This window comes from Acipenser ruthenus, chromosome 19, assembly GCF_902713425.1.
Source record: "Acipenser ruthenus chromosome 19, fAciRut3.2 maternal haplotype, whole genome shotgun sequence".
Classification (NCBI taxonomy): Eukaryota; Metazoa; Chordata; class Actinopteri; order Acipenseriformes; family Acipenseridae; genus Acipenser; species Acipenser ruthenus.
In genome coordinates this window covers 18,776,626-18,802,479 of record NC_081207.1, presented here as the reverse complement: position 1 = coordinate 18,802,479, position 25,854 = coordinate 18,776,626, and the positions used below count along the sequence as shown (strand labels likewise).

The 25,854-nt window shown below is 40.6% G+C and overlaps 1 protein-coding gene across 4 annotated transcripts in view; it reads left to right on the top strand.

Annotated features, from left to right (window-relative positions):
• The window catches only part of LOC117424599 (protein BANP-like), a 162,021-nt gene that overhangs the window by 113,967 nt on the left and 22,200 nt on the right, over positions 1-25,854 (top strand). For all 4 annotated transcript variants that reach the window (XM_058992560.1, XM_034041109.3, XM_034041108.3 and 1 more), the window contains one exon: positions 23,144-23,287. In XM_058992560.1, coding sequence (XP_058848543.1) covers positions 23,144-23,287 — 144 coding nt within the window. The remainder of the gene's footprint in view (positions 1-23,143; positions 23,288-25,854) is intronic.

Below are 25,854 nucleotides of genomic sequence, written 5' to 3'. Positions count from 1 at the left end.
ATTTGTGCCCTCCTCGTGCCTAAATATAAATCTACATCTTTAAATCACACGTGAAACACAGACCCGTTTATATCCCGTGTACCAATCTATACACCAACATTAACACACGCACGCAACATACAACACATAATATGTACACAGGGGCGGGGCACATTGCCACAGACACCCAATCAGGAAAAACTCAATTGTGACCGCAAACCAAAACTGAGCACAACTGATCGCAGAATCTGTGCATACTCAGATGAGATGAGTCAGGGCGGCTTGAGTCGGTCTGTGTGCGGCGGGCTTAAGGAAACCAAAAGATATCTTCCAACACTTCAATCTACTGTTAATGACATATTATACCCCTAAAAAGAATATTGGATATTGGACAACTATACTAATATGATAAATACTATATTGCATTGCTGTAACGAGTATCAATACAAGAATATTGTGTTGAGACATGTGACCAGATAACCAAAATACAATACTCCAGTGTGGGAATATTTGGATAGTGTTACAGCAAACCAATAAAAATATTTTTTATATTAATGGCTTAACCCACGGCTTGGTTGCACTCCTCTCCCAATAGACGGTAGACCTCCCTGTTAACTGAGTCAGCTAGAGTCCCAGAGGACAGGTTCCGTTCCAGCTCTGTGACTTAAATTGACTCACATTGTTTTGAAGTTATATTGTAGTAAGATAGGACTGGGGCTAAAAGACTGATTCCCTGCTCAGTGAGTCACAGCTGGGAACCCCCCCCCCCCTTGATTGCAGTGGTTCAACCTTGTTTTCAGGGTTCACTAGCAGTGCACTTGTTGCCTGCTGTTTATGGAAAGGTGGCTCATTTGTTTTCCATTTAGTCACTAAAAGTTTTTCATAAATGGTTTAGATTGTATAGTGTTCAACATAGTGTTTTTTTTTTACAGTCCAAATAATCAGGTTCCATTTTGAATGATAAAATCAGGTTTAATCAGGCTTTAATACCGTACATACAGAGTATAGAAATCATGTTCCAGTGAGGTATAAAGCAGGAGGGTGGATTGGAAAGCTGTTGGAGAAATTTTTCTTTCAGTACTCAAACCTGTGTCGATGCTGAAGCAGTTAAACCAGACTCATTTAATCTAGTTTACCACCCCTGTCTCTCGACTTTGGTCGGTGGTCATCATGGTTTTGCATACTGAGTATATTATTATTATTATTATTATTATTATTATTATTATTATTATTATTTATTTCTTAGCAGACGCCCTTATCCAGGGCGACTTACAATCGTAAGCAAAAACATTTCAAGCGTTACAATACAAGTTCAATAGTTTGATTTTTCTTCTATCAGTGTGAAGAATTTTTCCATATAGATGTGAATGTGTTGGGTATATTTCATGAAAGCCCAAAAGAGCTTACCTTACAATTGAAGGGTTTATGCTGTAGCAGAGAACATATTTTAAAGCAAAAAAAAAAAAAAAAATGCTGCTGTGGCTACAAGCACAGGGCCAACAGAGCCAAATAAAGACATTACACTCATAAATCTTTTCAGTTGTTACTGTAGTTTTTAAGTCGTTCGGGGAGTTCTTTATGGAAGACTCCCCAACACCTGGTTTCTCTTAAGGGTTCAATAGGAAAATTAAGGACATTGACGTTTTTGTTTGATTCATGCTGATGTGTTTGCAAAAGCTACATGCAGAGACGTGTTACTGTACTGTGTGCTGACTTTTACCTGAAGGGGAACTTTTGTTTGGCAATTTTACATTGTCATTGTCACGTTATTTAACAAAAAAAAAAAGACCAATAGTCTTTTTAATTGCATTATTAATGAGTTTATGACAGGTGAGGGACAATGGCACATGCTACACTCCAGTCTCTACAACTCTACCAGCGATCTGAATACCCCCTGCCTGGCATTCAGTCCTGAGCCTCTCTCAAGCAGAGACTGACAGTTGAGGCGAATTGCGTGGCTGTTTTTGTGGACTAATGTCTGGTTGAGACCGGCAGACCTATTTTACTTGTGATCTTAGCTGAACCCAGTTTAAAGGAATGACAGGCTAATAAATGAGCCCATTGCACCTCAAAGCCCTTCCTCTCCGAAGAAGAAACCTTACAGAAAAGCATGAGTAATATTTTTATTTTCATTTTCATTGTTATCATCCTGACAACTTTTTACACTTATAACTTTAAAGTCTGTTTCAAAGCTCTTCAAAATGGTTGCTCTAGTGCACTGATAACATAAGGATTATTGACCACATTGTCAAACAGGTAACACAGCAATAACAATCCATGATGTGGTACGGAACTGAAAAGCCAGAGCGCTTGTTGTGTTTTTTTAGTCACTCTTCCTGCAGTGATTTAGAGGACAGATCTCAAACACCAGTGCACTAGAGCGGCCATTTTGAAAATAAAACCTTTGAAACAGACTTTAAAGTTGTAAGTGTAAGAAGCTGTCAGGATGTTAACAATGAAAAGAAAAAATTACAGGTACGTTATTTAAACAGTTGTAGCAACACCTGGGGACGGATAACGCTATATTTTTTTGGAATCCCGCAAGTTTTCCTGGAAAGACCGAGTAGGATACAGTTGTGGCAATCTAATACTTAATGCCAGATGACTCCATTAGTGTCAACAGGTGTATATGAAAAACTAATACAGCATTTTCACACAGTAAGTCTGCACTGACACTCGGGTGTTGTATCTTTAATACGGGTGGGTCATTCTGAAGAACTGTCTTTGCTGCAGCTTTCCAGTCCCACTCTCTCTGAAGGAGTCACAGGTGGTCCAGTATCCCCCCAGGAAAATGTAAGCATGTTGTCAAGTTGAGTCAGTTGCCAGACACCTTTTTGACAGTGTTATGGTAGGCCTTTCAAATGTACATTATCAGACAAAATGAGATCAAGAAAGAATCCCTCTCATCTGAAAGGGTTTCCTGGGATGTAGGTGTAATTGTACAGTTGCTCGTGTTATCTGTGTCAAGCACTGACTGAAGTCACTGTTATCTCATCTATCCCTACACAGTGGGTGCGAGGGGTTGCTTTTGAAGTTAGAGGCTGTTTTGCATTTGAGGAATGCAGATAGATGATCATCTTTTGCTTATAGGAATTGGTGAAGGTCTTCAAAATCCACCAAACTCTGTCAACAGACTGGGCCACCTCAGGGAGCGTGTGTGTGGCTTTGGATCATTTTTGAGGGCTACGTTGAAGGAAATATGTTCTCCAGCCTGGGTGTCTGTGCACTCATATATAAGGAAGCCCTCTATCAAAGTATGTCAGATCTGTTGTATTGCTCTAAAGTGACGTGCAACAAGCAGTGCAGCTTTAGGTTAGGGATTCCATTTGTATAGCAAGTAAGCAAGTGCTTTGAACTGTGGTCATATGGAAAAATCCTGTTGTAAAATAAATAGAAAATAATTTGAAAGTACGAATTGATTTTTGAAGGCCGGAACTGTCAAAATTTTCAAAAGTTCGTAAATGGTAACTCCAATGTTAATTAAGAAATCGGTATGTAGCATTGATTTTGGCATTTTCAAGCATAGTCGTCCTAATGTGATTTCCAAAATTATGTTCATTTACAAAATAATGTTAATATCTTTTTTTTTTTTAATTTAGTCGTTGCCAATTAGTTTTTATTATTATCTCCCCAATTTGAAATGCCCAATTATTTTTAGGCTCAGCTCACCGCTACCACCCCTGCGCTGACTCGGGAGGGGCGAAGATGAACACATGCTGTCCTCCTAAGCGTGTGCCGTCAGCCGCCCGCTTCTTTACACTCTGCAGACTCACCGTGCAGCTGCCTCAGAGCTACAGCGTCGGAGGACAATGCAGCTCTGGGCAGCTTACAGGCAAGCCCGCAGGTGCCAGGCCAGACTACAGGGGTCGCTGGTGCACGGTGAGCCGAAGACACCCTGGCCGACCTAACCCTCCCTCCCCCCGGACGACGCTCGGTCAATTGAGCGCTGCCCCCTGGGAGCTCCCGTCCAAGGTCGGCTGTGGAATAGCCTGGACTCGAACCGGTGACGTCCAGGCTATAGAGCGCATCCTGCACTCTAGCGAGTGCTTTTACTGGATGCGCCACTCGGGAGCCCCATAATGTTAATATCTTAACAAGCAGGGTTTCTTGTGACTATTTATTTTGTTTGCCTGGGAGTTTAAAAGCAAGTCCGTGTTGTCATAATTTCAGGAGCTAGTTTGCTAATTTGGGTTTTAATTAACGAAAGACTATAACTTGGCTTGGAACAGAAATGTAACAGACAGTGGCTGTGACGCAGACGATACAGAGACTACCTAGATAATTCAATATTTGTAGTTATGGAAATATTTTAGACTTTTATATACTTGTGGCTATGAATGTTCACTTGGTTTAACAATTTGTAACCTTAAGCCCTGAACACACATTCATAACCAAGACATCGCAGGAAGGGATGCATGGATGCATAAAGTACAGTGGTGAAATCAGTAGGCGAAAAGAAATATCTACAATCCTGGCTAGAACTTAAGGCGACATGATCATAAAAACCACATTACCAGAGAGAATGCACGGTTAGAGGACTTTACTGAACAATTAATTATAAACAACAAAATTGGGCAGCAGTGTGGAGTAGTGGTTAGGGCTCTGGACTCTTGACCGGAGGGTCGTGGGTTCAATCCCCGGTGGGAGATACTGCTGCTGTACCCTTGAGCAAGGTACTTTACCTAGATTGCTCCAGTAAAAACCCAGCTGTATAAATGGGTAATTGTATGTAAAAATAATGTGATATCTTGTAACAATTGTAAGTCACCCTGGATAAGGGCGTCTGCTAAGAAATTGTAATCATTTATTTTCATTTTTGACTCCCAGTTCCTTTCCCTCACTTTATGAATTTATTTTATTAATTATTGCTGTACCATAAATAAACGACTAGAGCCTTAATCTACTCACGGTTGCAGTCTCATTTCTGTCCCAAAAAGAGGAAAAGCTACAATACATACAAAAGTTATCATAAGAAAATAAATTCCAACCAATATATATAGATGGCTTACGGTATTTTTCATTTCTTTTTTTCCAAAAAAAGATTGCAACATGCACATTAAAAGAGTTGTATATAGTAAACTGTGGCAAAATATCCCCCCAAATGAGGATAAATGACTAATGGTGTTTAATTATTTTTTTAATTTATTTTTTAATCCATGCCGTCCGATTTTTACCCACACGTGAGATAATCGTAAATCAGCATTTTATATGTACATTCTGCATGACAAAATGTACAATTTTAAATGAAGATTAGAAATTATACACACAATAAATATTGCCATTATTTTTTATTTCCTTTTGGCTAGTGCGAGAGCTGTCTCCCTTACACTAGTAGTTTCCATAACAGTGAATTATGCTTCCATTCATTTTTCTTGACCTCGTTAACATGCATTTTGATTAACGAGTTCCCCTTTTCAAGTTGTTGAGACGGGAAGTGATGTATGTGACCCAAGGTAATTAAGCTTTCATTAACGACCTCATCGACTCAATTTCAAAGCATTAACGGATTGATTTAATTAACACATTTAGTTTGAAAATCACTTGCTACTAAAGCTCTCGTTACTATACCATGAGTTCGATACAATAACACTGGTTTTTGAGTCTAAATGACTGAATAATTAACAGTGACATTTCTGTAATCAAAGACATAATAATATTGGCTAATTCTGTAAATACCACGAAATGATATACAAGCTGCCCGTCGTTGTGGAGGGATAATTTCACTTTCTTGGTACATTTCCACAAGAACTATAGAGGTAATTATTGGATAGTTAAACTGAAGACCATGTTATTACAAGTTGATTTGTAGCAAAGAACAAATATTCCAGGACAAAATCAGCAGACAGGATATAAATATAAAACGTGATGGATACTTGGAAATACGAGGCACATTTTACTTCCAAAAAATATTAAGTAACAATTCCCTAGTTGCTTCTGAAACATTTTGAATTGATGTTGACATCTGAAAAGGCGGGTTTTATTTTTACTGTGTCTTACAGCTTCAGTGTCCTGTAATCACATTTAGTTTATTCGGGTGACTGTTTTCTACGTTGTTTACCCATCTGTACACTTACTTCATCCCAAACCAGACCTTGATGGCTGTCCAGTTTGTTTACTTGCGTGCTACTACCTATAGCATTGAAACTTTTTATTTAGTTGTCCTAGAGTTGTCCTGGAAGAATTAGTTATGTAAAAACTTTTTCCTACAGTATTGTGCACTACCCCTTTAAAGGTTGTTGGATCTCTGTGCTTGTGAGTCAGAGATACTGCATGCATTAACTGCTATGGCATGTAAGACAGAACCTCAGACAGCTGGGTTTACCCTCTCCATCATGTGACCTGTCTAGAGCACTGTTCTAAAGTGGGAACATTTCGTACCTTGAGGTTTTGCTGCTGTTTCTGGGTTTTTTATTTTCTTTTTTTGTATAAGCCCCTATTGTGAGTCATGTTTAGCACCTCAGGCTTTTTCCCATTGAGTCCTCCAGACACAACAAGTTCCTTCTGACCTGATCACTGCAGCCTCTCATGTGGGTTTCCCAGTGATCATGAACGCATTGTCTATAGGTGTTACTCTGAGTCAGCGAGTGGGACCTCCCTTTAGAAATACTAAAAGATACTTTATAACAAACTTAGTCAGGCCACCCTTTCCTATGCCTTTGGATTGCATCCTTTCTAAAAGGACCTGAGAGTATTAAATGGACAGTTTGCTTATAGGGATGGTCAGAATTCACACAAGTTAAAACTGTAAGTTTGGGCTTTTAATATAATGGGGTCTATTCAAATGATCTAAAAGGTGGTGGATCAAAATACTGCCATCGTTTTAACCATTAAAAGTACAATCTAAAAAGGAAGTAAAATGCCAGGTTTGGTCCTATTTTAATTTTAAACAATGGCTGTATTTGAGTTATCCAGTGCTTAGATTAATTGAATAGTCCATTATATGTATAGTGCAGTTGTATACCAAGGCCATAGCCAGCTATGAGGCACCCAAGCCATGTGCTACAGTTAAAATCATACTAATAATTATTTATTTAGGCCCTTTTACACGTTGCTTTGCTGCTAATAAAAATGTATTTCATCACTTTTTGCATTTGAAGTAAGTGGGATACTTATGGGTTGTATAGAGATCATAGGGCTGCGGTTTGCAAAGAGCCTCGCAATCACATTAATAGAAGTCAAATGCATATTTATGAGTATAAATCAGAACACAGCAAAACAGCCTATCAAATCGACTGGTCAGCCGAATAGCTTGAGCTGCAGCCCTCATTGGTTATGATGTGCTTACGCAGCTAAACTCTCTCTGTCTTGTCAACCCGCTTAAGCTAATTTTATTGCTGAACGTGATTTTGTAATTAATCACACAAAACTTTATGCATGCAAGCACTCGTCTCTGTATTTGGATAATGGCATCACTATTAAAATGATTTGTTTGATAGATTAGGATTTAAAATGAAGTATAGTGTCTGGCATTGCTACATTTCTTATTTTATTTTATACTGAAAATTCTATAATAGTATCTTATTCAGAAAAAAACCTGTTAGCTAAACTTTGGCTAGTGCCTCTGTCATTTTTAATGGCTGGCTACAGCCCTGTATACATTGTAACTAATTTACTGAGACAGTGTTTAAAGTTAGCTGGGCATTCGGTTTTGTCATTAATGTTGTTGGGTCAATATTTGGTTAAACAATCACTTTCCATATTTTATGCAGATCTGTCTGATGAGGAATGGGCAAGGCTACTTGAAATTAAAGCATGCAAACAGAACTCTCTTTAACCTAGCATTGGAAATTGATATAACATGTGTTTTATTCAAAACTCCATATGTGAGACCTAAATAACAAAAGGAAATGCATGACAGGTAAGATTTATGAATCCGCTTAAGAAAACAAAAAACAAGAAACCAAGCCATTTTTTTTTATGACACTGTATGGGAAGTAGGCTTTTATAACTCTGCAGGACATGGTTTTAAATACCAGTTCAGTCCATTAGGATGTCACCCAGGCTAAACTGAGAGATTCTGGCAGGGCTACAGATCCCCAGTGCACCGGTGTTGCATGGCAGCATTAATGAGGCTGGTGGCATCTTTCATGGGAAACCTGCAAAATGTCAAATTTTCCAGTTTAAGTATATGGAAAACTACAAAACAGCATGCAATTTAATGTGTTAACGTAACATTATTCAGCAGGTTTCATTCGATCTTTGTGAAGCAGAATTAGTTATTATTATTATCATTATTATTATTTATTTCTTAGCAGACGCCCTTACCCAGAGCGATTTACAGTCGTAAACAAATACATTTCAAGAAACACAGTGCAGGTAATAATACAATTAAGAGCAAGATAAATACAATGATAAATACAATGACTTTGGTTCAAGCAAGTACAAGTGTGACAAAATACAATTCAATAATACAGCAGATAACAGTGTCAGTGATAGTTACATCAGGATATAATTAAATACAAAATACTACAGATTAAACACTTGGCAGATTACAGTACTCTGAAGTACAGGATTAAATGCAGTAAAATAGGGGGCAGATAAGAGCAAGTAAAGCGCATTTAAGGAAGGGTGATAAGTGTCCCAGGGGAAAAACAGAGGAGTTCTACAGGTGCTGTCTGAAGAGGTGAGTCTTGAGGAGGTGCCGGAATGTGGTCAGGGACTGGGCAGTCCTGACATCTGTAGGAAGGTCATTCCACCACTGCAGGGCAAGGGTGGAAAAGGAGCGGGCTCTGGAGGCAGGGGAGCGTAGCGGAGGTAGAGCCAGTCTTCTAGTGCAGGCGGAGCGGAGAGGTCGAGTGGGGGTGTAGGGAGAGATGAGGGTCTGGAGGTAGCTGGGTGCAGTCTGGTCAAGGCATCTGTAGGCTAGTACAAGAGTCTTGAACTGGATGCGAGCGGTGGTCGGGAGCCAGTGGAGTGAGTGGAGTACTGGAGTTGCGTGGGAGAAGCGAGGCAGAGAGAACACCAGGCGAGCAGCGGAGTTCTGGATGAGCTGGAGCGGACGGTTGGCGGACGGTTGGCGGACGGGTGGCGGACGCAGGGAGGCCAGCCAGAAGGCAGTTGCAGTAGTCTAGGCGGGAGAGTACCAAGGCCTGGACCAGGAGCTGGGTGGCGTAGTTGGTGAGGAAGGGTGGGATTCTTCGTATGTTGCTCAGGAAGAATTGGCAAGTGCGTGCCAGAGTGGAGATGTGCTGGGAATAAGAGAGGCAGGGGTCCAGGGTGACTCCGAGGTTCTTAGCTGAGGGGGAGGGAGAGAGTGTGGTAGATTCCAGAGGAACGGAGATAGAGAGATCAGAGGAGGGAAAGAACAGGAGGTCAGATTTAGAGAGGTTGAGTTTGAGGTGATGCGAGTGCATCCAGGAGGAGATAGCAGACAGACAGGTAGAGATACGGTAGGGGATGGTGGAGTCAGAGGTGGGGAAGGAGAGGAAAATCTGAGCATCATCAGCATAGAAATGGTATGAGAAACCATAGGATGCGATGATGGGGCCCAGGGAGCGGGGGTAGAGAGAGAACAGGAGAGGACCCAAGACTGACCCTTGGGGGATTCCTGTTGAGAGAGGGCGAGGTGTGGAGGTTGCTCCATGCCAGGTTACCTGGTAAGTGCGGTTGGAGAGGTAGGAGGAGAACCAGGCCAGATCCCCAGGTCAGCGAGAGAGGATAGTAGAATAGAATGATCGACAGTGTCAAAGGCAGCAGAGAGGTCGAGGAGAATTAGGACAGAGAGGCAGCTCGGGCAGAGTTTAGTGAGTTGGTGACAGACAGGAGGGCAGTTTCAGTGGAGTGAGCAGAGCGGAAACCAGATTGGAGAGGGTTGAGCAGAGAGTGGTTGGACAGGAAAGCAGAGAGCTGGCGGTGTACAGCCCGCTCGAGGGTTTTGGAGAGGAAGGGTAGGAGGGAGACAGGACGGTATCTCTGGAGGGAGGTGGGTTCGAGGGTAGGTTTTTTGAGGAGGGGAGTGATAGAGGCTTGTTTGAAGGCAGAGGGAAAAAGACCAGAAAGGAGAGAGGTGTTGATAAGGGAGAAGATGAAGGGAAGTAGAGCAGGAGCAGCAGCTTGAAAGAGGTGAGTGGGGAGAGGGTCCAGGGCACACGTGGTGGGTTTGTGGACTCCCACAGCTAGACTCCCGGCTCTTTTTTTGAAGCTCTTCTGTTTGCTGGCGCTTCTTGCTGGCGCGGAAATAGGCTGCCTAATTAATATAACAACTGCATGGCAAAAGAACCAACTAAACTGTGTTGGTTCTATAGTTAATTCTGTAGGGTGATGCATAAGCTTTGGCCATAGCTGTAGACAGGGCCGACCTTAAGGCAAGGTGAGCGAGGGTCTGTGCTCAGCCGGACTGCTGTGAGATTGAATGTGTTTGTTATGTGCGCGCAAAACGCTCAGGGGTGCAAATTTGGCGCTATGGTGCTAGATTCTAGCGCTAGGGTAACTTATATAGCACCAGCAACATTAAATGTTAAATCTTGTAACTAGATTTATAAATTATATCTGAATGTACACATTTAAAAAAATATGTATTTATTTTCACAACATTTGTAAATCTGGGGAAGAAATACAAGATTTAAGTTAAATCTGGAAAAAAATACTTTTTTTCCCCACACATGGCACCCCATATATATACACTGAGTGTACAAAACATTAGGAACACCTTCCTAATATTGAGTTGCACCCACTTTTGTCCTCAGATTAGCCTCAATTCGTTGGGGCATGGACTCTACAAGGTGTCAAAAGCGTCCCACAGGGATGCTGGCCCATGTTGACTCCAATGCTTCCCACAGTTGTGTCAAGTTGGCTGGTAGTGGATCTCTACTCCGAATAGCTCGTTCCATCTCATCCCACAGATGCTCAGTTGGATTGAGATCTGGTGACTGGGCAGGCCACTGCAGTAAGCTGAATTCACTGTCATGTTCGTGGAACCATTCCTGGACAATCCTAGCCTTGTGGCATGGGGCATTATCCTGCTGAAAAAATCCATTAGCAGATGGATACACTGCTGCCATGAAGGGATGCACCTGATTGGCAATGATGTTCAGATTTCCTGTGGCATTCAAACGTTGCTCCACTTTTATCAAGGGGCCCAATGTGTGCCATGAAAACACACCCCACACCATCACACCACCACCACCAGCCTGCAATGTTGACAAGCGGCATGATGGATGCATGTACTCATGTGGTTTTCTCCATACCCTAGTCCTCCCATCAGCGTGAAACAGCAGGAACCGGGATTCATCAGACCAGCCAATGTTTTTCCAATCCTCCAGTGTCCAGTGTATTCGTTCCTTAGCCCACTGCAACTGGGTTATTTATTTATTTCTGCCTGGTTATTCTCGCCGCGAACCCATTTATAGTCAGGCATTACAGTATTTTTCAATAGGCCTACTGTGGCATGGTTATTTTAGGAAAAGTTAATATGTGATATGTTTGAAGTAGACTGGAATTGTGAGTGCTTTAAAGTTGTGAATTATATAAAATGATAAAGTCTAACAAACAAACTGAAACAAGTATTCATTAATGTTATGTACCGCATCTTAATGTTAGTATATGTAGGTGCATATGATTGCATAATGCACCTATATACTAACTTTAAGCTCTCGACCCTGCACTTAATCACCACCGCCTAGGGCCCCGCACAGCCTAAGGCTGGCCCTGGCTGTAGGGCAGATGCTGGGAATGCTACCAGTTAAATATTGTTATTATTATTCCTCATGTTAAGATGGGTACAGTGTTTATTAATACAGTACCCAATACAGTATCCATACATTCATCATTGAAACTTATAGAAATTACTGTTACAAGAGAGTTACAGGCATTTCAGACTGAACACTCTCCATTCCTGATGGTTTGGTAACTTACACACATCTAAGTCTAGCATTTGCACTTATCTTCAGTCTATACTTGTACACAGGTGGCTGGGCTTATATAGGAAAACAAAAAAGTAACTGCAGTTTCAAAGAAAACGGCATGGAACCAAATACATCTCATGCGTCTTATCCTTGATTATACAGTAATGTGGAATTTGATAGGATTGTGAGACAAGATTTTGATGCTGTAAGGTACAATTTTAGGGCTATCATTGGTTATTTCCTCTGTGCTTTCAAGAACTCTCAAAGTTCATGATGTAATCTGTAGAGCACTGTTTGGCCCTCGCTTTGCAGGCTGGTGTAGTGTGTTGTCAGTTACCATTTTAGGAGTACATCTGCGCTGCCCTGCATAGATCCAGTATCTTTAATGAATGAGGCAGGGCCTGCCTACAGTAATACTGTGCAGGTGTTGTGCAATCAGCTGGATGTAATCTAAGGCACTACAGTGTCTACACTGTGTTCTGTGGGGATTGTCTGAAAATCAACTACAAGCTCACTGACACCAGTTAACTTACAGGGGAAGAAGCCAGACTGTGGATTTGAGCAAGAACGATGAGAGTTGGATTTTCATTTTAATGTAAAACTACAAGTCAAGTAGACAGCCATTTCGGCTCGTGCCTTCTGCAGTATACAGCTTTTCATGTTTAATTTTCCCCTAAGGCAGGAAAGGATATTATAGAGTGAGCCTAACATTTACAAGAATAGAGAAGTAGAAGTTTTTTTATACATACTTTTTTTTTCTGAAGAAACATAAAAAAAAAATAAAACAAACAAGAGACAATGTTTTTAAAAACCGTTGTCTACAGTCGCCTTCCCCTGAATTCAAATGAGGTCAAATTAAAAACCCATACAGAGCTAACCCCACAGTGTATACGGTAATGTAAGCTCCTCTTGACGTAACCTTGGCTTAGCGTTTCACTTGTCCTCACTGTATTCACCGTTGGACCATTCCCATCGCATGCTGCAATCAAGCATTGAAAAGACTTCTGATAAATACAAAAAAAGCCCTCCCTTCTTAAATGAAGAGAGAGCAAGCGAGAGAGAGACCCAGCAGGTGAAGTTGACTTTCAGGACTGAATTGTTCAGGATTTTAACTGCACTTTCTGATTCTTAAGGTCACAGACAGATAAGAGTTACAAAGCTGAACTGGTGGTCCTGGGAACCCATCAGCACCTAAACAAAGAAGGCATTCTTTGTGACCGGTTATGCGCTGCGGTTCTCACATAGCCACTGCCTCTTATACCTGGCTGGCCTTCTTACAGTGTGATTGTTATATCTTTCTACCTGTGTTTAATAAAGCATTTACCACTCTTGACATCCAGCTAAGCTGCTTTAACCTCTTGTGTGTTACGGACGTACCTGGTATATCCAAAAAATCGCTTCCCCAGTGCTAAGGACGTACGTGGTACATCCAATTGAAATACATGATTAAAAAAACAAAAAAAACAGATTTTTTCACTCGGGGTCGCTCATTGAGGAGTTATTACATAACTTATTCAGTTGTTGTCTTTAATTTCACTATATTTCACCGACAAAATATATCTGATGTGACGCAGTTGTTAAATGTAATTTACAGCCTATTTGAACGCAAGTGGTGGCTGTCTTTGGCTTGTACTGTGAAACATCCCGAATGAATTTAAAACACTCTGTGTAACTTTCGTTTTCTTTTCAATGTGGATTGACAATAAAAAAAGTTTACCTTTGATTAGTAGCTGTTTTATCGACCTGTGTTTCATGAAATTTGCAGTAACGTCTGCCTATTGTATTTGACTACATCTTGTTTATATGAAGGTAGAGGAAGACACTTCCTGCTCCTGGCTTTTATCAAATGACGCCATTGTAACATATCAAGTGTGTAGGAGGTACTGCAGTTCGAATCTTTTTTTTTTTTTTTTTTGTCCCATGGTGTAAACTCAGCGATCACAGGCTAAAAAAAAAAAAACTTTGAGCCTGAGCCCCTACCAGAACAGGGTACAGTAGGTCTTGGACCAAGGGGTGGTGGATTTCAGCCACTCTACGATTGGACCTCCCTAACAACATCCAGCCTCAAATTCCACCTTTTTTCTGGCACACCAGGTACCAGGGTGAACACAACTGGATTGACCCCAATTGACGTCTTCCAGTTGTTCATCACTGATGACTTTTTTGAGTATTTGGTTATTCAGACCAATTTGTATGCCCAGCAATACATGGCACAATATGGGGACAACCTGGGGCGATATTCTAGGGTACGCAAATGGGTCCCCACTAATCTAATTGAAATGAAAAAGTTCTGGGGTTTATCCCTTCTGATGGGACTGGTGAATAAACCTAGAATTGATTTATATTGGTCCACTGACCTTGTTCACACTTGCCAAATTGTCCCTGCCACCATGAACCGGGACAGGTTCCAATTAATTTTAAATTTTTTACACTGTAATGACAATTCTAATGCTCTTCTGAGGGACCATCCTGAATTTGACAAGCCTGAGTGTGTGCTGGACAACAATAGACACATGGGAGGTGTAGATAAGTCAGAACAAATGCTGGAGCCGTACAGTGCTGCAAGGAAGACCATGGCATGGTATAAAAAAACTCGCCATGTACATGGTCCAGATTTCATTATACAACAGCCATGTTGTGTACTGCACGGCTACAGAAAACAAGCTTACTTTTGTAGCCTTTCAGACCTTTCTGTCATCTCCAGACTCATATTTGCAAGCCAGGAAATGCCAGAAACAATAAGATTAGAGACAGTGGCTAGACTTACTGAACATCATTTTATATGGATGCTGCCACCATCTGGGAGTAAAGCAAGGCCACAAAAAAAGTGCCGTGTATGCCCACAAGGGCATGCGGAGAAATACACGGTACTACTGTCCACACTGTCCCTCTCAGCCAGGCCTCTGTTTGGAGGAGTGTTTTGAAAGGTACCACACGGTACATGAGTACTAGAATGACTAAACCCCAGAACAAACCACCATGACCAGTAATGTAACAAAAGGTACTAAAAGTCAGCTGTTGTCATGCAGCAACGTTACCTGGAAGGGGAAAGTTCAAAGTGACCTAGTCTCAGTCTAGGACCTATAAAGACCTTACAGACTTTTACGATATGCAGTGACATTACCTCAAATTGCAGAAGGATTATGGGTAACACCCCATTGACGCATCATGTTACCCATTTATAAAATCCATATCTTGTGCAGTTTCAGAAAATATGTACTTATATATACTTATCTTATTCTTTGGTGGAGTAGTGGCCATTTGAAATCAAGGTGGGTACAATAGACCATAGGCTGCGTTTTTCAAAGTGGACAGTCAAAGTGACCTAGCCTCAGTCTAGGACCTATAAATGCCTGACAAACTATAGAAGGTGCACATATTTGGTATTTCTGAATTCAGGACACTCGGGGCAATCCAGAAACACTGTCTTTTTAACAGAGGAACAAAAGCTGTTAGATTCACAGGTCCAAATATAAGGAAAAAAGTGACTTTTACGATATGCAGTGTGTGGCAGAGTGCCCCACCCCTATTTATTTATTATTTGTATTTTTGTTTTTGGCGTGGATAATTTAAAACCCCGTGAGGATGCGTGGCTGATCAGCTACTGATTATTTATCTAGCTGACAGTCACGCATCCTTACCAGACGCGTGCAGACTGTGGCCGAGGGGTAATAAGATAATTAACAGCTAGTTAACCCCTCGGCAGGGTTGGGTGTACAGAGAGGAGATACGGGGAGATAGAGAGGAGACAGAATTTAAAATAACAATTACTAAAACGTGCTGGATTAGCCAGCATGACACTTGTTTGTATGTGGTTTGTTTGGCCCTTGCGCCTTTTTGTTTTGTGTTTTGTTATTGTTTAAATCTTTTTGTTTTGTTTATTTATTTATTAAACACTCTGAGTGCCGTAGCATTCAGCTTCACCCGCCCATCCACTGTTTTGGTTCAGTTACTTCCTGGTCCGTGACGTCACCACACCTCACCACTGCAAGCCATCCTGCCACACAGTGACATTACCTCAAATTGCAGAAGGATTATAGGTAACACCCCATTGACGCACAAGGTCATGTTACCCATTTATAAAATCCTTATCTTGTGCAGTTTCAGAAAATATATACTTCTCTTATTCTTTGATTGAGTAGTAGCCATTTGAAATCAGGGTGTGTACAATAGACAATGGGCTGCGTTTTTCAAAGTGGCAAATTAAAAGTGGTCTGGTATCTGTCTAGAGCATGTAAACCCCCCAAAAACAATTGAAAGATTTCCACATAGGCACAGGCACATCCAGCAGCTTAAAACTTTCTGCATTCTTACACCAAACATTAGCATTTTAGGGACTAAATGTGATGCAGGTATAATACATTTTATGAAAAAGTTGCATTTTGTTTACAATAATAGCTGTATTTTTTGGTCACATGTCCAAATAAACCACAAAAACTTGGCACCAATAGAAACGTGACCAAAAAAATATATATAGTTTGCCAGGGGTAGCTGAAAAGGAATATAGAGTAATTTTGATGCAAGCCAGGACAGTCCCAAATTCAAAAAATGCCTGTAGCACAGGGCGTTACAAGGGCCTCAGCAGAGAAGGGATTAAACAAACCGTATCAGTGTCAGCAGTACCAAAGTTTTTTTTCGAAATCTTTTGGATTCTTATTCTCTTTGGCTGTCAGGGCTTGAGCGATCTATCCATTTTACTTCACATTTTTGACATTTTGTGTTTTTATTTTTTAGCCTACAAATATATATTGTGCTTATTCTAATGCTCAGCTTGGACTTTTCTGATGAAATGCATCACACTTATGGTCCCCAGCCTCATAAATCAGTTGTTTAATAGTGTTTTTAACTTCTTTGATGCAGCTAGTAAATGTCTTTGCTGCACAAGACATGGCTTTATTGCACCACCTGTTCTTCACAGTTAAGCATGTAGCATATGTACAGTAGTCTGGTTTAGGCTCTATATGTCTTGTACACTAGGCCTCCTATTAACATCTCTTTATTTATTTAAAGGTGTAGTGCCCCCAAATTTACATTTTTACATATAAAGCGGATTTCAACTCACTAGCCTATGTAGAACATATTAGCTTTATATGCATTTGTTGTAAAACATAGCTTACATATGGCTTTTTTTTACCTCCTCCTGCTGCAGGTAGTAGCAGTGGGTGGTGGCTGTTTAGTTCAGTGTGACTGAGTGCACAGAAGTGTGGACCTTGCATCTAAAACTACCTTAATGGTAATAGAAACAAAATGATATGTCACCGAACTCTCTCTCTCTCTCTGTACAGATTTACTAACTCACATGCAGAAAGGGCTGAAATTACAAATGTCTGATTTGAAAAAGGACATGTTGGCTGGAATAGTGGGTAAATAATGAAAACAAGAATAGAGAATAATAGAGTACACAAATAAGATATTAAACAGGGTAGAAATTAATTAGGAAGAAACTTTACTATTTTTTTAAGCAGGGCATTATCAGCACTTATACAAGTGTCATTTTGCCTTTCAGCTTTCAAATCAGTTTTATGCACTGAAAAGATTTGTTTTTTAAAATCTTAATTAAGGTTTGCTTAAACAAAAGTACTTGTTTCCAGAATTTGAAGGTGTTACTGCATCATTATGTGTCGGAGGAAAGGAGTACGCTACTGTAATTACAGAATTCCAACACATGGTTCATAACGCCTTACTTTCACATTCTTAGAGAGAGCATGTTGCCTCTAACATATTTCCATGGAGGAAAGAGCAAACCATTTCACTTTACTTGAACTGCTTGAAGCGAAGCATACTTCTTAAAGAATGACAGATTCCTTCCATTGCAGGGAATCTGTACAATTAAGGGTAAATTGTCACTGGCTGTGGAAACAACAGTCTTACACAATGACTACTTCCAAAGATATGTTACAATAACTCCACACGTGTTGTTTCAAATTTTGTTTCTACTGATTAATGCCGCAATATTTGGATTGTGGGGCAGCTTAAAAAGCAAAAAAGAAGAATGGCTGCTGTGTGTTTTTTTTTTTTTTTCCTAAATGTGATGGAAAACAGTCTGATTTACTTTCATAATGCAATAACAAATGTTCCTCAAACTCGTTCTTTAAAAGCTGGGTTTAGTTTTACATTCATGCTAGGTCTTTTTTTCAGTCTGTTTTAGATTAAATGTTCTGGTTTCAGCCTGGATTTTAATGGAGACTTGCTACACATTGGTTTTACTGCTTTTTATATAAACATGATCCTGAGGACAGTACCGGTTTGATTAAAATTCCCTGCCGCTGCACAATGCCATGGAAAAATCTGATTGGATTATGGGAACTCAGTGTTAAAGTTATTAGCTTATGGTTTTGACCTGTTGTATGGTATGTGTTATAGTTTGTTTCTATGAAAGTCTTTGATCTGAAAATCAAAGAATGACACACAGAAACACACAGTTACAGACTTTTGTACCAAACTGTTGACTATTAATAGATCTATGAGCGTAATTGTTGGTGTGATTTGCTATGTTCGGCATTTTAGTTGATATTTGGATTTTTTTGTTTGATAAATTCCCTCCTAGTTAAAATGTTTGTCTAATAGCTGGATTAAATAATTTAAATTATGCTATAAAATACCAGTGATATTGGACAGATCTTTCAGCTAATTCCTCCAACAATATTAATCTGATTTTAAAGAGTTTAATGTAAGTGTTTACTTTATTATATTAAATCTAACTCAGACATTTGAAATGTAATTGAATTGTTTAGACTGTAAAACAGCAGTGCTCATTCATTGAAGGTAATGGGATTAAAATAAAACCCTTTGGGGCAGATTTATCAAGATCCTGCCCTTTACTGCTAAATGTTCCCGCACACGGCTCTAATGCAGTTCCGATGCTACACCACACAAGCTGTTCTTAAGTACTTTTTAAGTGATCTATCCGAGGGCGTGAGAGATGTGTTGAATCAGGTTTTAGGACCTGCTGTTTCCTGGGCACTCCCATCTCTTTGAAAGCCAGGCATTTCAGCACAGCAAAAAAAATTGCAAGATATTTAAATTGTTCTGGAAACCTAACCAGTCTCCAGTGATACAGACATACCTGCCAACCGTGACCACTGTTAAAGTCGGTTAAGTCTGCTGCCTTGCTCATCGCAAACAAAACTGGCATTTGTCAGAGGAAGATTTGATATATTCCAGAGTACAGGCATCTATTTGGATTATAGCCAGCCTTGTGAAAGACAGCCTGTTTACACAAAGCGTACAGGTGGATCTAATTTTGTATCAAACCCCTATCAATTTAAGACAAGCAATGCATGTCAGATGAGGTAAGATAGACACCACTGAATAAGTCAACAATAGTGCTTTGATGATGCAAGACAGCTGATCTGACCGACTTGGCATATTCTCAGCAAAGTTACAGAATTCTTTAGTGGAGAGCATCATATTCACTAGGGATACAATAATGGGCACAAAGTAAGTTGCAGACATACAACTTCTGGTGATGGAAAACAAAATAGGATTGCTACACATTTTTTTTTACAGGGAGGATGCACCAAAGTCATTGATTTGATTGCTGAACTTGCTATTATTCAACTTTCATTTGTGCCACATAGTACTATCCTTTTGGATTTTATAAAAAAAAATGTAATTGAAACCCCTGATTACTTGTCTAAGTAATTGAAACCCCTGTTTACTTGTCTAAGCAGATTCAATTAGTTTAGGTACAAAATTATCAATGTAAACAGCAGAGCCAAGCAGCATGGACCGGATGTTTATGAACAATGGAATATGAACAATTTTTAAGCCTTTCTCTGGACCCTTAGAAGTGCAAACTACATGATGCACACATCCCTCAGCTTGTCTGTAAATACTAAACCAGCATAGGGGATCCTCATAGTAAAGCACCGTAAATGTTAGTTTCATTTGTATAAAATCAACTGTTTATTGGATTATGTCTAAATGCTATCTGAAATGGCTGCAGAAGGTTGGGAGTCTGATAAAAAGTTTGGAGAAAGTTCAAGACATTTATTGTATTACTGAGAGACAAACAGATCACATTAACAGTCTGTAGATGTAAAGAATGTACTGTGAGTAGCCTTCAAAAGAAGAAGCGAATCCGAACTCACTGTACAGTAAAATAATAGGATATGTCTTCACACAGGATTACTGCTTTCAAGGCAATGAAAACACGAACAGTATGCTTTGTTATGTACTTTAGTAAGCGTAGGGAGGTTGTACTGTATAGTGCCCTGGTGAGACCACACTGTGTTCAGTTTTGGTTTCTATTCTACAAATAGGATATTGTAGCTTATAGAAGAGCAGCTAGACCCGGGTCTAACGTGTGTGAATTATGAGGTTAGGTAGTACGGAACCTATTTAGCCTAGATAAAAAAATAAATTAATAAAACATTTTGAAAGGGTTGAAGCTAAGTACCATCAACCCTATTCACCAACACAAAAAAACAAGGACCAGAGGACATCTGGAAGTTGAGTGGAGACAGATTTGGGACAGAGGGTAGGAGGTACGTTTCCACACAGAGAGCAGTGGGTTGCCAAGTCATGTTATTGCTGCTGATTCATTGGGATCCTTCAAGAGCTTGTCTGGATGCGGTCCTGGGATCAATTAGCTATTAGAAACCGGACGAGCACTGATGGGCCGAATGACCTCCTCTCTTTCGGAATTTGCTTACACACTACTGTATTTGACAGATTATCAATACAAACAGCAGAACCAAGCAGCATGGACCGGGTGTTTATGAACAAGTGTGTGCAATGTGGATATTGGCTTGCAGTACTTTTATTGTAGTACAGCTAGTCCTTAGCTGTACTACTTTTTGAGCGAAACTACCTATGGGGCAGGATTAGTTCCTTCAGAAGTTTGGTAAACTTGCTTCCTAGTTTAGTTCCTTCAGAAGTTTGGTAAACTTGCTTCCTAGTTTAGTTCCTTCAAAAGTTTGGTAAACTTGCTTCCTAGTCTAGCCTGAGTTTGCCACCAAATTAAAGGAATACCAGCATCAGAGCTTAGAAATTGATTTTCTTACTTCTTAATGGCATTATTACTGGTCTCCATTTTAGTGCTGAAAATATTTTACATTGACAAATTGGTGCACCCTGGTACCTTTGCTGTAGGTCCCATGGTCTGATTGCAGTTGGACCATTGGGGTGAGTTTGAACTATGCCAATTGAATTGATGAGCTTTTAAACTTGCGTTTTATACGTACTGTACTTCCAAATTGAACTACAGTACTGTACATATAAAACAATCTGGCCATGTTTCAGGGAGCAGTACTATAAATTGTTATACTGAACATTTCAAATAATTGCTTATTGTATTTTGTAAGTGCAGTACATGCAGTTGTATCCCAAGCTGTGCCTGAGGCAAGGTTTAATGGGAACCACCTTGGCCAATTAAACCACCTCCTTCCTATGCTTTGAGTCATTCAGAAGTCAATGGAGGTTTACTGACAGGCTTTATCTGTAAGTGTAGCATGACTCTCTTCAGTTGGTTGCTACTCAGCAATTATTTTGCAAAAAAACCCCTCCACCTCAACCGGAAAAACTATTGTACTTAATTTCCAAGTTAGCTGCAAGGTTGAATTGTTTTTGTACATGTCACAAGATTGATTGATTTATTCATTTATTATACAAAAACATATGTATGCATTGGGCATAAAACAGTGTTACTTAGCCCTTTGCTGCATGGTTTATTTTTTTGACTGAAAGCAGTAGGATTGAGGTGTCTTGAGGAATGTTAATCCATTCAGTGATGAATACTTTGTTCAATTTCATCCCAAACATGCTCAACTTGATTCAGATCCAAGGATTGTGGTGGCCATGGAGGATGCCTAAAGTCTCTTTTATGCTTCTCAAACCAGTCACACACTATTCTGGCATGGTAGATGGGTGTATTATTGTCTTGAAAGTAACCATTGCTGTCAGGTTACAGTTTTAGCATTGATGGGTTAACTTGATTTGTGCCATTCATTCAGTCTTCCAGAGCAGTCAAGTTTGAATTTCCTGGAGATCAGGAAACCTATTCATTTAGGGTACATTTTTGTTATAAAAGCGAGCAACACCAGTTGTAGAGCAGTACTATATTCTGTAAGCTGCTCTGTGCGGAATGAAATGGAATACAAGGTCATGAGAATGATTTGAGAGGACATAAAAAAGGCAGCGCCAACCCAAGCTGAATCGAGTGTATCCGGTCTAGGAGACGGTGACTTCCGTAAATGTGGATCAAATTAAACTTAATCCCATGAGATTAGGTGTCAGAGGTCACACAGAAGACATGAGGATTTGTGTCAAAATTCTTTCTCTAATTTAAGACGCTCAATCAAGTGCGTTTCTTAGGCCTTGTTCTGTGCAGCATTAAAATTCCAGATTTTCCTTTAGAAAGTCAAGCAAGCTGTGAGAAACAACAAACCTGGAAAGACAAGGCTTTTAGAGGTTTTAATTTGTGCACAGTTTGAGGCCGACACAGTACTAATGTGACAGGAGCCTAAAGAAACTGATTCTGAAGACAGTTGGCTAATCACGTGTCTGTTTTCTTTAGTTTTTGATGAATTTAACAAGCCTCCATTCCAGATTGAAGCTTGCAAAGGGAAAACAAATAAAGAAATTCCACAGATTAATATCAGTGTCCCACTTCCCTATTTTTGGTTAGTCTGGTAGTTATTTGTGTTGCCAGTTTTTGACATTCAAGGGAAAACCCTTGCAATTACACAAGTTCAGCTAAATGGCTACATGACTTTGCTGTTAGCCAAAGGTAACAGCTGGACCTATTTGAGTTTCTAAGTTTTCGTTAAAAAAATTGCCAACAAGTGCTCCTGCCATCTACATTTTTGTTTTTATTAGAGATCTCAATGAATGTGTTGAAAGAAACCACAAGGCTATAGTTAAACATATTATCAGAAAATGTCTTTATTTTTAATTGTGTAGTTGAACAACAATTACGCATTTTATGAACACAGCATTTCAATTATTGTAAGGCATTGTTAACACGGAAACTCACATAGTCTACTATTACACAGTCTGCTTTTCTGATATTGTTTTCGTATTGATCTCTCCCTGGTATTTTACATATATTTAAAGAGATTTTAAGTCTCTTTAAATACATTAAAGAGACACAAATGCACACTACCTGTTTGATTTTCATAACCTAAAAAATCTCAGTGCTGCTATACAGTAAATACACTTGAATTGTAACAGGGCCAGAATAGCACCTTCCTGACCATTAGCATTACTAGAAGATTTGTGCAGCTATGTATTTCTTTTTTCCAACTAGCAATATATTGATCCCGTTAAGCAGATGCTTACTGTGTGTGGCCCTGACCTTTCCTCTGTTTTCTCCTCAGGTGCTCCGAGGTGCTCAACTCATCGCGGTGGCATCTACCGATGCCTCCACGGCAGGAGTGGACGGGTCACCCCTCCAAGCCAGCGATATCCAAGTCCAGTATGTCCAGCTGGCTCCAGTAACTGACCACTCCGCTGCAGTTCAGGTAAGTGTTTCCAGCACAGCTCAGGAAGTCCTCTCCTGAGGGATCCAGAGCTCTCACAGGCCAGTGCGTGTCACCCCACTTCACTTACAACAGATCTGCTGAGCATCTCATTGCCAGGGAAGGAAAATAATTTTACAAAGAGCCAATGACTCAAAGTGCTTCCATTTTAGTTGTTGTTGTTGTTGTTGTTGTTGTTGTTGTTGTTATTAGTGGTGATTTTTGGAACATGTAAGAACTGCATTTTAGCCAGGACAGTTGGGGTTTAATGATCGAACCTCGGTGGATCTTGCCACAGACGAGAAGGAAAGAAAGATTTGCCTGTCTCAAGTACCCTGGAGTAAGGGTATCTGTTGCAACAGAAACAAACCAAGGCCGTAGACTTGCTAAAGCTGAAATGTATTATTATTATTAATTTCTTAGCAGACACCCTTATCCAGGGCGACTTACAATTGTTACAATATATCACATTATTTTTACATACAATTACATTATTTTTTACACATTATTTTTACATACAATTACCCATTTATACAGTTGGGTTTTTACTAGAGCAAATCTAGGTAAAGTACCTTGCTCAAGGCTACAGCAGCAGTGTCCTCTACGTGGGATTGAACCCACGACCCTCCGGTCAAGAGTCCAGAGCCCTAACCACTACTCCACACTGCTGTAAAGTGTGTGTCTTCTTGCTATGCCTCAAGCACTGCTACACGATATAGGTACGCTCTTAGGAAGGCTCGTTTCTCTCATTGATGCACAGAAATGTAAGATTGCACCCATTGCATTGTTCAAGGTTCAAGGTAAGGATACCTGTTACCAAAGAATCAAAAATACTATAATCCCGATTCAGGTTCTAACACCTTGCCTGGGCACAGCTAGACTCGGGGGAGTCTGCTGATCCCCCAACATAGGTTCCTTCCTTCCTACAGCACAGCTTGTTGGCAGCATACGGATTTCGCTAGCAAGAAATAATCCAATTAAATGTGCTAGGTGGGGAGATACCGCCAGGGTTAAGCAAATCTAATTTGCCCTATCATTTTCTTTTCACACAGCAGCACTCTAATGTTGTCTGTAAACCCAGTGCTAATGGGTTGCCTACTGTAATAATCTAACACTTTTGGGTGAAAGAGGATGATAGCCTCTTGTTCTGAAACTGCCTCTTTGATCAGTCAGTTAGGTGAACAAAGCCTTTCCTTTCCAGAGCACCATTCCAGGACAGGCAACAAGACTAAAATATCCGTCCCATGTCCAATCTTCCTTTTCTCTCCAAAACTCTTGAAAGAGCTGTAGCCAGCCCGCTTATGAAACATCTCACAGATAACAATCTGCTTGAATCTCTGCAGTCTGGCTTCCGGCCGCATCACAGTACCGAAACTGCTCTGCTCCGGATTGTAAATGGTCTTCTGCTTAATGCTGCTGCTGCTGCTGCTGCTGCTGCTGCTGCTGCTCCCCCTGTCCTTGTCCTCCTTGACATAACTGCTGCTTTTGATACCATAGATCATAGCATTCTGCTTGACTGTCTTCAGAAGTATGCTGGGATCGCTGGAACCTGTGTCTCCTGGCTGTCCTCTTACCTATCTGGACGCATGCAGTCTGTCTTCTATGATGGAAGCAGTGGTGACACAAGCCCGGTCACCTGTGGTGTCCCTCAAGGGTCTGTTCTTGGGACTCTTCTCTTCAACATCTACATGTTTCCCTTGGGTCACCTCATCCGCCAACATAGCCTCATGTTTCACTCCTATGCAGATGACACCCAGCTCTACGTAAAACTAGATCCTGGATGTCCCTCTGCCATGGTCTGGCTCTCAGCTTGCATCCAAGACATCGAGGCCTGGATGTCTGCCAATTTTCTTCAGCTCAACACTAACAAATCTGAACTACTTCAAATAGGATCAAAAACGCAACTCAAGAATCTCAATATTGCTGCCTTGAACCTCGGAAACTGTCTGCTGCTGCCTTCCCCCACTGTACGAAGCCTTGGTGTACTTCTGGATAGTAACCTCTCCTTTGATGCCCAAATCTCCTCTGTAGTCAAATCCTCCTTCTACCACCTCTGAAACATCACCTTTCTCTCCCGGATGCAGAGATACTGCACCCCCTGTCTTGCCCAGCTGCACTGGCTACCTATAAAGTTCATGATTACTTTCAAAATTCTCCTCCAGGTCCAGAGTATCTCTCCAACCTGCTATGTCCCTGCATGCAAGCTGAGATCCTCTGATTGGCTTGCTTGTTATACCCAAGCAAAAGTGCACCACACTAGGAGAGCGCTCTTTGGAACTCTCTCTCAGCTTTAGTGCGTGTAGCTCTGTGATCAGGTGCAGTGGTGCAGTAAATAAATCAAGTCCACACAATCCTTTCTCCCAAAACAGTCTGTGGACTTTAATAATAATAAAAATAATAACAAAGAACACAAAATAAGTCCAACCCTTTACCAGCGATGGTATTGGGGGGTACACGGCAGCTCTCTTAAAAATAAACAAAAACGGGACTTTGTCCGTCCCCACGTTCTCTGTGCGCGCAGTGCTCTCGCTCCAGAGAAGCGTGGTGCCGTGAGTGGTGCAGTGCGGTGC